At 44.9% G+C, this 14662-nt stretch overlaps 1 protein-coding gene across 1 annotated transcript; it reads left to right on the forward strand.

Annotated features, from left to right (window-relative positions):
- The first annotated feature begins 379 nt into the window (after positions 1-379).
- OCIAD2 (OCIA domain containing 2) lies at positions 380-14132 on the forward strand. Its single transcript, XM_032852005.1, has 7 exons — positions 380-414; positions 2144-2272; positions 6586-6682; positions 8011-8064; positions 11259-11306; positions 12274-12391; positions 13950-14132. Exons 2-7 carry the CDS (start codon positions 2207-2209, stop codon positions 14029-14031), a joined length of 465 nt encoding a protein of 154 aa, XP_032707896.1. The 5' UTR covers positions 380-414; positions 2144-2206; the 3' UTR covers positions 14032-14132.
- The last annotated feature ends 530 nt before the right edge of the window (positions 14133-14662 follow it).

Genomic DNA, 14662 nt, shown 5'->3' on the forward strand with positions numbered 1-14662 from the left:
GGGTTCTTTGGGATGAAAGGAGTTAACAAGGCGAACCCCACCGAGAAGGCAGAACCTACTAGGTGTCGGGACTCCGAGTGAGGCGGGAGTCTCCGAGAGCCGGATCTCAGCCTGAGCAGCTGCGGGTGGGCGCTGATGTCACCCCCAGAGAAAGGAACCGCAGCGGGGGTGGGGTGCGCTCGCAGAGGGGCGGAGCCAGAGGAGGAAGACGCGGCCCGGGCAGCTGCGCAGGAGGCGAGGACCCGGCGGCGGGGAGAGAGGAGCCGGGAGCCGGCGGCCGTGGGCGCGGGGACCGCGCGGGCAGGCGGGAGCAGTCCGGCTGCGGCTGCGGCTGCGGTCGCGGGAGGAGGCGGGCTCCGCTGGGCTCTGCTGGGCTCGGCGGGCGCGGCTGGCTCCGGATCCCTACCTGCGCAGGTGAGCCCGCCCCGGGTGACAGCTGGAGGCCCGGCGAGGAGCTGGGGGCGGGGGCTCTAGGGGGGACGGCTCCTCTGCCGCTTTACTGCCGGGGTCCTCAGGGGCGGGGGGATCCAGAATCGTCCCTGTCAATCCCTCCTGGCCTGGCTCGAGCTCTGGCCCAGGTCCGGCAAGCGTGGGGGGCTCCGGGTTGTGCAGGCGGCCTGAGGCTGGAGATGAGGCGACGCTGCGGGCTGATGGCCGGCTTCCCTCCCCCGCCACCAGGAAGTGCCGCGACCCCCTCCGCTGTCCCTCTGAGCACGCGCCGGTCCTCTGCCTGCAGCAGGCCTCCCACCCCCTGCCCTGGTGTGGGCGTTCCTGCGGCCCCAACCACTGAAAGAGTGGAGGGACCCCAAGCCCGACCAGGGCATGGTGGCGGGAGCTGCACCCGGATGGCAAGACCCTCCCAGGAGGCTTGCTCAGATGTGGACCGGGGATTCAGTGGATGCGAGGGGGCCTGACCACCAGAGCTGAGACATGGTACCTTTGCTCCCTGGTTGGAGGCAGCCGCCTAATGCCTGAGCCAAGATGATCTAATTTGGCTTTAGGTCAGCAAAAACTTCCTGGAGCTCATCAAGAAATAGGTCAATCTGAGGGCAAAGTTGCCCTTTACTGTTCATCGTGGCCATAGAGGCGGGGTTGGGAGGGATCATGACCCACCTGGAAACATGCCCGTCATTGCTAAATCACTTTTCTGAGCCATGTGGTACCGATAATTCGTTCTCTCCTTTGGGAACCCGCCCCCCGCCTTATCAATTATTCCTTCTCAGTCATTTCCTTAGCCTGTTTTGTTTCCTTTTTCTTCCCTTGTTGGTATTCCCTTGGCCTCATTGTTCACATTTTCCAATACTCTTTGTAGACAACTTTATTTGTTTCTTGCTTTACCTCTCATCTTTATGAGGGCTCCCAAATTCCTGTTCCCTGCCTATCCCTAATCTGTAACTCCAGAACCAAATTATCAAATATTCCCATTCCTACTGGCTAATCCCAATGTATGCCCCCACAGGCACCAAATCCCACATTTCCAAACTCAAATTGATCATCGCTATCCTTCCCCAAGGTCTTGGTTTGGGTCTCCTCAGTTCCTTGGCTGGACTATTACAGCACCTTCCAAACTGGTCTTCCTGACTCCGAGTCCAACCATCCCTTGAAAACTCAACAGTCTTAGTCTTTGGTGTCTTCAGAACTAACCCGAGAGAATAGAACTTTCTTCCTCTCCTTCCTTAGTACCCTGTATACCCGTAAAGGAGCCCTTTGCATGCTGGATAGCTGCTGACTTGTCTGTCTTCCCCTTTAGATCAGGAGCTCCTTCAACACCAATTTTTGTCTTCCCCTGGTCTGGCACATAGTAGACACTCAATAAATATTTCTTATAGTTAGTGACCTCGTAACAAATTGAAACCTTTTGTAGGACACAATTTTTAAGTAGTGAAACTGTGCATGGTGTGTCATTTCACTCCAACCTAAATCCTATTTGTCCCCATAGTGAGTTAATTTGTGTGTGTTGGTGGGGGAGGAGCATTACAACATGAGTCTGCAGGTGGTTGGAGACTGAGACTAATGACAAAATGAAAGTAAGTTTTCCAAATTGCTGAGCTGATACTAAGGGTGTTTTTAAGGTTGTTCTCAAATTCAGTCATAGTGACTGGATGGTGACCTAGCCAGCATGACTCCCTTCTTCTTTCCTTAGACATCGAGTCAACAAATAAGCTGAGCACATTCAACTAGAAGAGAATCAAAGACTAGAGGCATCATGGCTTCAGTGTCTACTCACGGAAACCAAGATAAAGGCCACCATTTGCCACCACCAAGCAAGCAGGTATATTTTTAATTCAGAAGTCTGCCAACTGAAGAGGACCATCACGTAGGACTTTCCTTAAACCTCATCCTTGAGCAGTCGGTCTTACTGTGTTCAATCTGGTACTTTGCTGGATGGGTTCAGAGACAATGGGATGGGGCAGGAAAGTTTTGTTTTGTTTTGTTTTTTTTAGCTTCCTTGAAAAGGAGCCTTTTAAAATTTTATTTATAAAATCCTTTCTTTTCTCTTTCCTGTTGAGAATCCAGCCTAACTAACTCTTATGTAGGCTGTCAGTGACTGAAGAAGTTTCCTTTGGCAGAGCAGCTCTCTTAATTGAATCTAACAGAATGATACATCATGCTTGTTTTTACATTTTGTTGCCAAGGCTAACCATACGAAGTGTATATGCTGCTGACAGGTGTTCCTTAACTACTAAAGTAGCATTCAGCTTGAGAACCGTAGCGTTAACAGGGGCACAGCCTTACAAAGGGTGAAGAATGAATATTGTATGTTTCAGGGACACATACATGAAGCAAAAAGAAAGTATTTTGGTGGGTAAATGGAGTTCATGTTCTCTAGCGTCAACTTTTCCAGCTAAAAATGGTTTCATGAAGGAAGGGATGTTTAAGGAACGAAGTTTAGGAGAGGCAAACAGACAAATGGTATCAAGTCACAAGGAAAATGTAGACGCCCGAGTTGCCTCTGTGAAATAGAGAGCCATGAAACATGTATGACTATACAAGAAAGGATCACCAGAGCTCCTCCGGGGAGACAATGCAGAAGCATCAGTCTTGACAGCAGGACTCACAGCAGCTGTAGTGGTCAGGGTCCCTGACCCCAGATGTGGATATATATGGGTGTGTTTGGGGCAGATGAGGAAGGGAGGCATTCCCTACCTCTGCTGCAGCCACTGGCAGAACCAAGAAGAGATTTTGACACAGGGATAAGGAGTGTTTGCTGAGCAACTAAGGTAAGTGGAGAGGGGAAACAGCTCCTCTCACTGCCATGACTCACCCTGACCTCCATCATCTGTATGCTGTGCTGTGGGGAATTTTAAAGAAAGAAGATGGAGGTCTACCTATTTGTAGGTAGAACTCTGAAGGCATAGATGCCACAGGGTCCTTCCACCTTATCATCATGCATGTAAAGTGCTTAGCACAGTGCGTGGCCCATGGGAAAGTGCTCAAGAAATGGTGACCATCGTCCACATTGACATCTACTACAAAGAGTCCAAAAAGGAACATTGGCAAAATCAGCAAAGGAAGACTCAAAAGCCAAAGAGCTGCACCTCAAGAAAAACACTAAATATCCAAGTGGTAAATGGCAGAGGTCCTACATAAATAATTCACAAACAAGGAAATACAAGTGTGACTTGTATAGCAAGGAACAAATTAAATAAAATTTGTTTTAAAAAAAATGGATGAACCACCCAGAGATGGATAAAATTATTTTCAAATCACATATCTGGTAAGGGTCTAGTATTCACAATATACAAAGAGCTCTGACAACTCAACAACAAAAGGACAGCCCAATTTAAAAAAAAAAAATGGGCAAAGGACTTAAATTAGTATTTCTCCAAGGAAAATATGTGAATGGCCAACAAGCAAATGAATAGATGATTGATGTCATTGGTCATTAGGGAAATGCAAATCAAAACCACAATAAGATACCATTTCACAATCACTAGCATGACCATAATTCAAAACAGAAACAATTTCATTTATTTACCTTAAATTAACTAAATAAGTTATATTTTTAAAAATTTAATGTGCTAATTTGGAAAGGAACAGAAACAAAAGAGAAAACGAGAAGTGTTGACAAGAATGTGGGAAGACTAGAACTCTCATACTTTGGTGGGATTGTACAATGGTGCAGCTGCTGTGGAAAATATTCTGGCAGTTCCTCAACAAATTAATCATAAAATTACCGTATGGCCCAGCAGAATTGAGAACAGATGTTCAAACAAAACTCACACATCCACGTTCAGAGCAGCTCTACTCACAACAGCCAAAAGGTAGAAATGACCCAAATACCCATCAGTAGGTGGCTGGATAAACAAAATGTGGTATATCCATACAATGGAATATTCTAGAGTCACAGAAAGGAAATGAATTACTCACACGTGCTCCAACATGGATGAATGATGAAAACATTATGCAAAGGGAGAGAAGACAGCCATGAAAGGAAGCATAATGTATGATAGCACTTACGTATCCATAGAGACTTAAAGCAGATTCATGATTGCCAGGCAGCTAAGGGTTGGGGATAAGCAGGGAATGAGGAGAGGCTCTTTAATGAGCATGCAATTTCCTCTTGGGATGACGAGAAACTTCTGGAACTAGACCGGGGTCGTGGCCGTACAGCATTGTGGGTGTCCTTAGTGCGTGTATTGTGTACTTTAAAATGGTTAAAATGACAAATATTAGGTTTTGTGTCTTTTACCGCAATGAAAAAGTATGGAGCCACTGTATAATCCAAGATGACAACCAAGGTTAGTTGAGGGATTGCTTCAACATGCGAGGAGAAGGGCATTCGGGCTGAAAAATATGTATATTCTCAAACACATTAGTTACCAGAGAAATGCAGGTAAGAATGAAATAATTGCATTGTACTTAGACTATCAACATTTAGAAAACTAGAGAATGCCAGATGTTCCAAAGTCTGTTCTTTACTCTAACCTGCTTCGAATCCAGCTTAACTAGCTCTCAGGCAAGATCTGCAGGCACAGAGGAACATTCAGGAACTGCTGGTGTGAGTCGATACTGATGCAGCCATTGGGGAGAGAACGCCAGCAAGACTGTGCAATCGGGAATACACATGTCCTCTATTTTACTTCTAGGTATCTATCTACACATGTTCTCATGGGAGACTGTAAGGAGACGTGCTGGAGAATTAATCAGCAGTTAGAACAGTAACAGCGGCAAGAACAGTAGAACAGTGACCTAACAGCAGTTAGATCTTAAGCGCATAGGGCTGAGTTGAAAACATTTTTTGAGTAATATTAAATATATAAAACAATGCCATTGGCATAAAAAAGATGTCCGTACCCGCAACAACGACCATTGTACAACAATGCATACCAACAAATGAGCCCCATTAAACCCCCGGAATGGCAGTGATGGGCAGAGGAGAAAAGGAACGGAGAATGTAGGCAAGCACAAGTGAATATTACATGTGCGCAAAAGGGGGAGGGTCATAAATGGTGGGAGTTAGTCCAGATTATAGCGTATTGATAGGATAAAAAAGAATACTACAGATGTAGTAAAAAATGATCACGTCAACCACGTCAGTATTTCCACCAGAAATTATGTGCAGACCACTCACAAACGTGTAAAAGAACCTGTTAAGACAGAAAGTAGAGGGGCGCCTGGGTGGCTCAGTGGGTTAAGCCTCTGCCTTCAGCTCAGGTCATGATCTCAGTGTCCTGGGATCGAGCCCTGCATGGGGCTCTCTGCTCAGCGGGGAGCCTGCTTCCTCCTCTCTCTCTCTCTCTCTCTGCCTGCCTCTGCGCCTGCTTGTGATCTCTGTCTGTCAAATAAATAAAATCTTTAAAAAAAAAAAAAAAAGACAGAAAGTAGGATAGACAGGGCACCTGGGTGGTCAGTCCTTAAGCGTCTGCCTTCAGCTCAGGGTCCTGGGATGGAGCCCCGCATCGCATCGGGCTCCCTGCTCTGTGGGGAGTTTGCTTCTCCCTCTCCCACTCCCCCTGCTTGTGCTCCCTCTCTCACTGTGTCTCTCTCTGTCAAATAAATAAATAAAATCTTTAAAAAAGAAAGAAAGAAAGTAGAGTAGACAAAAAGCAGTCTGTTGATGAGTTCACGGCCTTAAAATGCAAACAGAAGTAGAAATAGGTGAATCGGAATGCCCGGTCTATAAATAACTACGCAGTCCCCTGCTCTGAGTGGGATCCCAGATACATAAACATCGTGCCTGAGGGGAAATCTCTTCTTCACCCAGGAGGCAATACTGAGTTGGGTCCTAAGGACGCCAGACAGGCAAGGGGGGCGAGAAGCCTTGCAGGGAGAGTGAGCCGCGTGGACAGAGAGGCTGGAGGAAAGAAACGGGTCTCAGCGGTCATTCATTCTGACCAGATATCTGTTCCATGCTCGAGTCAATGAATCACTCTCCTCCCGCTGGGATTCTTTGCTTGCCTAAACCCGCCCAGCATTCCGGGTTGGAAGGTACTGGCTGAGACCGGTCGTGACTGCGGGCAGCCACAGAGCACACACGCTAGGTGACCAGAGTCCAGAGTCCGCCCTGCGCTCCTCTAGGGAAAACAGTGAACGTGCTTTGCTCATGATTCCGGTCAACTCACCACACAACTTTCCTTACAGAGTCTGTTGTTTTGTCCGAAATCAAAACTGCACATCCACAGGGCAGAGATTTCGAAGATTATCCGAGAATGTCAAGAAGAAAGTTTCTGGAAGAGAGGTAATTGCTCCCCTCTTAATCTTCGTTAACATTATATTTGCCGCAATAAACAGCCCTCAGTGTCACATTAGAACCATGGTAATGACTCACTTTTGAGCAGGGACTTTGCACTTCCTCCTGCCAGGCCTGCCTTATGTAAGACGAGGGTGTGAATTCACGCTGTGCGTTCAAGTCTCTTCCAATTTAAAAAATTCATGATCTGCCATTTGAAAATGTCATGATGGGGCCTATAGATATAGTCCCAGTGTTTTGCAGCATTGGGATAATGTATACTTTGAAATGTGCATCTTGATTTCTAAGATCAGTCAAGTTCAGTGTCAAAGGATCGGAAAGTAACATTTTAGAACTTGATATTCATTATACATTATTATGATTATTGATTGTGCTCCTAGAAATGCATGGGTTGTGTGTGTGTGTGTGTGTGTGTGTGTGTGTGCGCGTTTTACAGCCAATGAGTCAGTAACTTAAGTGAGCACTAGAAGATTAACATTTCTGTATGACCCACTCATCTACCATCAGGTAGATAGGAATGGGGAAATCGGTTGCTCTTTGATTTTTCTGGGTTGCTAGGAAGAGCTAGATGTTCATCTGCGCTCTCTGCTCTTGGAAGAATTGTTGCATTTTGATAGAACTAGAAACTGCCTTTGCCAGACTAATTTGCCTGTTTTAAAAATCATAGCTCAACACCACCCATGTTTAACACGAGTATGACCATCTTGTAATCTTCAGAAAACAGACCTCCCCAAATTGTGCAGCAAAGTATCACTCAAGACAAAAAGCTAGGAAGGGTCCTAGATGGGGTATGACGGAGTTTATAGTGCTTTTTTAACTTTTACATAGGATTAAAAATTTCCAAAGCCACAGCTCAAAGCAAACTCCCCAGTTCAACAGCTAAGTGGGCACACATGCCAGGATGCCTTTGTCATAGGTCGTGCTCCGAATCTGGTGCACGGGAGGGGGGCCGGGGGGTGCGCTCTGTAAAAGCAGATGGCAGGGAGGGAGTAGCATGGGGTTAGGTTTTATCCCCTTCATGCTGGGCTTCAGGTTGAGGGACTGGGGCAGATCTCAAGAAAACTCTGCCTGCGGCGTTTAATAAATATTTGTTGAATAAGTGAAATAACAAATGACTGAAAACTCGTTGCCCAGCGTATTACATGGAACACGGGGTGTGGTACATAAACAATGCATTCTGGTACACTGAAAAGAAAAAACAAAACTCGTTTCCCAGTAGATAAGAGGAAAAAAAATCCCAGACTAATTTCCAATGACTTCTGGATGGGGTGCCAAGCTTGGAAATAGCAATAATGAAAGACACTTTTCTTTTACAGCTTTGCCTTTTTCTCTTGTGAGCATGCTCGCCACCCAAGGACTAGTCCACCAAGGTAAGATTCTAGATCTATTGAACAATTAAACTTAAGAAATCCTAGTTTTCACTGGCCCTCCTGGCAGCTTTTTGGCACTTGGCCTTTGTTTTTTGGTGAGGGATTTATTTATGCCGGTCTTTGCTAATTTTCAGACTAAGTATGCCCCTCTCCCGAAGATGTCCTCATCTCCAGGCTGACTGTCTATAGTAGGTTAATTGGCAAAGGGAAATTAAGGTTGCAAGTGGGCTGAAAGGGTGTTTATCAGCTGACCTTAAAATAGAGAGATCATTCTGGATTATCTGGATGGGCCTGGTGTAATCAAAAGGTTCATGAAAAATGCAGGAGTGGATCAGAAGGCGGAGCAGAGGGATGGCAGCAGGAGAAGGGCTCGGTTCAACAGCACTGGCTGTGAAGATGGAGGCGGGGCCCGTGAGTCCGGATGTGGCTACCTCTAGAAGCTGGAAAGGCAAGAAACCCTTGAGCCTCCGGGAAGAAGGCAGCTCTGCCAATACCTTGATGTTAGCCTAGGACTATGGTCTGAATTCACATGGTGAACTCTTTAACACCCCGTGCAGTGGTATTAGGGGATGGGGTCTTTAGCGGGGAGGTAGAGCGCTCATGAAGGAGGTTAGTGACCTTGGAAAAGAGATCCCACAGAGCTCCCTAGCTCCTGCCATCACCTGATGAAACAGCAAGAAGTCTGTGACCCCAAAGTGGACCCTCACCCAACCGTGCTGGCACCTGACCTTGGACTTCAGCTTCCAGAACTGAGAAATGAGTTTCTGTTGTTTATAACCCCTCCTTCCACGTCTGCCATCTTTTGTTATGGCCACCCCAATGGACTGAGTCAACTAGGGAGACCCATTTTGAGCTTCTGACCTCCAGTACTGTAAAGGAACAAATTTGTGTTGCTTAAACCACTAAGTTTGTGGTAACTTGTTCAGAGCCCAGGAAACCAATGCCGTGCCTTTCTGTGCGCAGGAGTCCCGGTGTTTTCCTCGGGCTCTGCTACGGTTAGACAGAGTGTCTCCTTCAGAAGTGGGTTCCAGAGAGGAGATATGTGGCATGGAACTCCACCTGCGTGCTGGCACCCTGTCCAATCTGAACAACAGATCCAGAAACTAGGAGCACCCAGCATCTCCCCAGAGAGCCTCTCCCTGACTCTTAGAGTTTTCCACATTTCCCATCTAACTCTCTTCTTTCTTCTTATTTCCATCTACAAGAGCACCTTTAGGCCTTGCTTGGGCCCCAGACAACAAGAAGGCATTTGACTTTGTTGAAGCTGTACTGAACACTATACTGAACACTGCTGATCACCAGGACTTTAAAAAGAGTATTATACCCAGCAAACGTGAGAGAAAATGTTTTAGTTCTTTCTGGGGTCTCAAAGACCATATATGTCATGCGTCTAGGAGAATCCCATCTCACTCAGTGTTACTCTTGTCTTTAAAGTTGATTTATTAAATATGATTTCATTTTTTAAAGATTTATTATTTATTTTAGAGAAAGAGATCACAAGTAGGGAGATGGGCAGAGGGAGAGGGAGAGACATCTTCAAGGAGACTCCCCACTGAGCATTGAACCTGACAATGGAGCTTGATTCCAGGACCCTGAGATCATGACCTGAGCAGAAGGCAGAGGCTTAAACCACTGAGCCACCCAGGCACCCTGTCAGACCATTTCTAACAACAAAAAAATATGGCCATAATATCTATATTATGTTTTATAGACACTAAATTGCTTAAAATCTGCAGTCTCCCACATGTGTGCAAATATACTTTTCCAGGTTTGTGTATTAGTTCTCTGTGGCTGCTGTAATAAATTACCACAAGCATAGTGGCTTAAAGCAGTACAAATTTATTATCTCAAGTTTCGGAGGTCGGAAATCCAAAACAGGTCTTGGTGGGCAGAAATCAAAGTGCCAGCAATGCTAGCTTCCTTGGGACTCGGGAGAGGTTGGTCTGGGCCTTCCTTTCCCTTTCCAGCTTCTGGAGACCACCTACAATCCCTGGCTCATGGCCCCTTCCTCTGTCTGCAAAGCCAGCAACACTGAGGCAAGTTCTTGTCATCCTGCCATCTGTCTGGTTTGTCTCTGAATCCCTCTTCCACATTCAAGATGATTACATCTTGATTACATCGGGTCCACCCAAATGATCCAGGATAATCTTCCTATTTTAAAGTTATCTGGGGACATCTGGGTGGCTCAGTCGGTTGGGTGTCTGCCTTCGGCTTGGGTCATGATCCCAGAGTCCTGGGATCAAGTCCTGCTCAGCAGGGAGCCTGCTTCTCCCTCTGCCTGCTGCTCCTTCTGCTTGTGCTCTCTCTCTCTCTGACAAATAAATAAAATCTTAAAAAATAAATAAATAAAAATGAAATTATCTGATTAGCAACCTTAACTCCATTTTTTTTCATAGTTTTCAGGGATTGGGATGTGGACATGTTTAGGAGACCATAACTCTGCCTACCACAAATTTTAATATTTTCATGTAAAAATTATGATCTCTAAACTGAGACTTTGTGTTCAGTTACTTAAAAGGAGGAGGAGGCGATGCCTAATTGCTTGGAACTAAGTTGTTAGTTCTGCCTTTGCCTTGATAGCTTTTTTTTTTTTTAAGATTTTATTTTTTAGGAATTTCCACACCCCACATGGGGCTCAAACTTAAAACCCTGAGATCAAGAGTTGCGTGCTCCATGGACTGTGCCAACCAGGAGCCCCGCCTTGATATCTTTATTTATTTATTAAAATTTTACTTATTTAGAGAGAGACCGCATGACTGTGAGAGAGCACGAGCTGGGGGGCAGGGGGTGGGCAGTGGGCAATGGAGAGAATCCCAAGCCGACTCTGCTGAGCAGGGAGCCTGACATGGGCCTTGATCTCATGACCCTGAGCTCATGACCTGAACAGAAACCAAAAGGCGGCCTGTAGCCAGCTGAGCCCCCCTGCCCGCCCCCACCTTGTATCTTTAAAACACTCTTGAATTTTCTGTTTCATATTCTTTTCCTACACATTTTGGCAAGCCAGTACATGCTACTCGCCAACAAAGGTGATTTGAGAGTTAAGCTCCATCAAGGACTGACTTTTAACTCTTTAAAAACCTTCTCTTTAGATTGAGAATCTGCATGTATCTTAAACATTGAAGTTTTCTTTATACTTTATAAATCTGAATAAGTTATAAAATGAAATAATAATGTATTTCTGTATTGTTCCTTAGGTTATTTAGCATCTAACCCAAGATTTGGATCATTGCCCAAAGTTGCACGTAAGTTATAGAAGTTAAAAAAAACTAAATTCTTTTTTTTTTTGAAGGATGTATATAGCAACTGGATATATGGATTTTCAGGCCAACCAAATTGCGTGTGTTGACACTCTGAAAAATCAGTCTCCATGTTTTTGTCTCTTTGCACTTCTTAGTTCCTGCAGCACTTTCTGGTATAAGGCTGGGCAGTAGGGACCCCGCCTTCGACAGGTCTCTTTAAAGCCTGGACCAAAGAGAGACCAACAACAGAGCCTCCGAATGATAGAGCCATTAAGGTTTTGAATTTTCTCCTTTTGGCCAGCTTTTTCAAAATATTTTGTATGACGGACCTAGCCAATGAATACTTTTCAGAAAGCAGGGACTTTCTAATACTACATTAACCACAAACGTGGGGGGTTGTCTTATTCGAATAACTCATTATACATAGACCCGTTAGGTACAAAGAGAATGCAGTCCAGTGTGTGGGCTGAAACCCCATTCCCAGCAAGAAGAGCAGGTTGGGTGTTTCTCCCTGGGAGGTTCCCTCTGCCTCGTGACGGCTCCTCCTGGCCAGCAAGATGGTTCGTGGCTCCCCCTTCTCTTACCCATTGAGAGAGTTAAGGGGATTTCCTGCCAAGGAATTTGGAAGCTACCTATAGCCACAACCCAAACCCCATCCCTTCCTTCTGTGGTGGCCTCAGACATTCATTTGCCCGCTGGGCCTCCCTCTGGCTGCCAGTGTCTGAGACAGCACCTTCTCTTCCTCTACCCCGGCCCTTCTACCACCAGCTCAAAACTGAGGAGATCAGAAAGTCTCCATTTCCCAATCCTGCTCTTTAATAGGGAGATTCACTGGCAGAGATTTTGTTTGTTGATTTATTGTGGTACTTTTCACATAAAAATTACTACGGTTCATGTAGAAAGTTCTAGAAGATAATTAATGGAGGAGATTGGGAACTTTTAAATGATCTGTCCTAACCTGCTTTTACAGTTGCAGGTGTCTTGGGATTTGCCCTTGGAAAGGCGTCATACATACGAGTATGCCAGAGTAAATTCCATTCCTTTGAAGACCAGCTACGTGGGGCTGGTTTTGGTCCAGGGCATAACAGGTTTGTAACTTTTTTAAAAAATGTTATTCAGTTCTTATTTTTAATTCCAGTACAGTTAACATACAGTGTTCTGTTAGTTCCGGGTGTGCAATCTAGTGATGGTCGGTGCTTGTCATGATAAGTGTCCTCTTACTCCCCATCCCACCAACCTCCCCTCTGGTGACCATCTGTTTGTTCTCTAGAGCTAAGAGTGTTTCTTGGTTTGTCTCTCTCTCTCTCTCCTTTTCCTTTTGTTCATTTGTTTTGTTTCTTAAATTCCACATATGGGTGAAATCATATGGTCTGTCTTTCTCTGAGTGACTTGCTTTGCTCAGCATAATACGCTCTCACTCCATCCATGTTGTTGCAACAGGTTTGTGACCTTTTTGATTGAGGGATTGTAAAGAAAGGACTGATAACAAGTTAAACAAAGGCCCTTTCACCACTTATAATATTAAACAATTATCTAAGTATCCATATATTGGGGAAAAAAAACCTCTTTAACTCTCCATTTTTGAGTTGTTGCTATTCAATTTCAATAATAATTATTTATTACTCAACTTACTCAAATAATTACCTATTTCATTTGCTCAACATTTCATGAGCACCTACTGCATTCAAGGCAATGTGCAGTAGAAAGAATGCCTTCATCAGCAGACATGGCTTCTACCGTCACAGGGCCACACGCAACGGGAACAGGTTTCTCTGCTGCAGGACTTCTCAGAACCCTTCTAGGTTAATGTGTATCATGATTCCTATTCAGAGGTGTGAGCTCCATTAAAGACACATAAGGTGTCCTTAAGTCCAGAGCCCTGGACTTAACGACATTCCCTCTGCATTTCGAGTACCTGTTTGAAGCCAGTTCTACCACTTACAAAGCTGGCTAACCTTGGACCAGCTTCTCACACTCTCTCATCTTCAGTTTTCTCCTCTGTAGAAAATGGTGATCAGAACTGTTTTCATGACATGTTGTAAGGAATAGAAATGATTATTTAGGACAGTAAGTGCTCAGTGTATAATAGCTATTTAGAAATAGCTATATATTTAGAGCTCTCTCTATATAGCTATATATAGAGAGAATATTTATAGGACTAGTGGTGGGGACCCATTTCTCCAAAGACCCTCACTTGTCACAGTGGATTCTATTCTAGAGGCAGCATGGAAACAATGGACATGAAGATCGTTATTGGCCCTTTTGGGGGGATGAAATTCTGGGAGTCTCTCACCAAGAAACAGCTCCTGTTTTTCCTTTAAAAAATTAGACTTGTGAACTTTAATGTAGACGATGTCTCTTAGGGGATACCTGGGTAGCTCAGTTGGTTAAGCATCCGACTCTTGATTTCAGCTCAGATCATGATCTCGGGGTCGTGGGATCAAGTCCCGCACTGGCCTCATGCACTGCATAGAGTCTGCTTGAGATTCTCTCCCTCCCTCTCCCTCTGCCCTTTCCCCACCGCTCGAGCTCTCTCTCTGTCTCAAAAGAAAAGAAAGACAAAAAGAAAAGTCTCTCGGCAATGTTGTCTTAAGACTAGACCTTCCAGTGTCAAAGCACAAACTTCTGTTTTTGCCTCCATTCTAGGCACTGCCTGCTCACCTGCGAGGAATGCAAAATTAAGCACGGATTACATGAGAAGGGAAGTTCGCAGCCTTCGGCTTCCTAAACTTCTATCTATGGATTTTGATGTTTCTCAAACCTCTGAATTTGCACACATTTTAAATTTCCAGTGTACTTTAAAATAATATACGTAGAGTGGAACAGAAACATTGTGATTTCTCGCACTCTTTTGAAATGCTCTCTGGGGAAGATTCCCAGTTGATTTGAGCAGTATGTGTTTGTCTATTTGAGAACATGTCCCGAGCACTCACACACCGAAAAAGAAATTATGTGGCACTCTGTAACTTGCATACAGCTAAGTTAAAAGATCTTACAGTCTTCTCTCATCCATTCTTTCACTCCGCATTTGTTCAGGGTTTTAAGATCTCTGATAGAGGATGAGAATGAGTGTTGAGGAACTTGGGCAGTCATGCCCCACCCAAAACCAATGTATATAGAGGTAGAAACAAAGGGCACGGAAGTGTGTGTCTTACAGGCTTGAGAAGTGCTTTCTAAAATGGAGGGACCAAGATTTTTAATTTAATAAAAAAGATCTCGCTTGAAAGAGTCAGAATCTGAATCTGCTGTCTTTTCAGTGATCCAGGTCACTTCATGCCTGGTCAGTGGTGAAGTTTCGAAAAGCTTTACGTTACTTTACGTTACGTTACGTTACGTTACGTTACGTTACGTTACGTTAC

This window comes from Lontra canadensis, unplaced genomic scaffold (assembly GCF_010015895.1).
Source record: "Lontra canadensis isolate GAN:19392208 unplaced genomic scaffold, GSC_riverotter_1.0 scaffold1, whole genome shotgun sequence".
In the NCBI taxonomy this organism is placed as follows: domain Eukaryota; kingdom Metazoa; phylum Chordata; class Mammalia; order Carnivora; family Mustelidae; genus Lontra; species Lontra canadensis.

What these genes read in the sequence shown, in the direction of transcription:
- OCIAD2 (XM_032852005.1), top strand. Translation starts at nt 2,207, where the DNA reads ATGGCTTCAGTGTCTACTCACGGAAACCAAGATAAAGGCCACCATTTG. An exon ending in TGCCACCACCAAGCAAGCAG is followed by an intron (nt 2,273 to 6,585) that starts GTATATTTTTAA and finishes CTTTCCTTACAG; the next exon opens with AGTCTGTTGTTTTGTCCGAA. An exon ending in TTTGGTCCAGGGCATAACAG is followed by an intron (nt 12,392 to 13,949) that starts GTTTGTAACTTT and finishes CCTCCATTCTAG; the next exon opens with GCACTGCCTGCTCACCTGCG.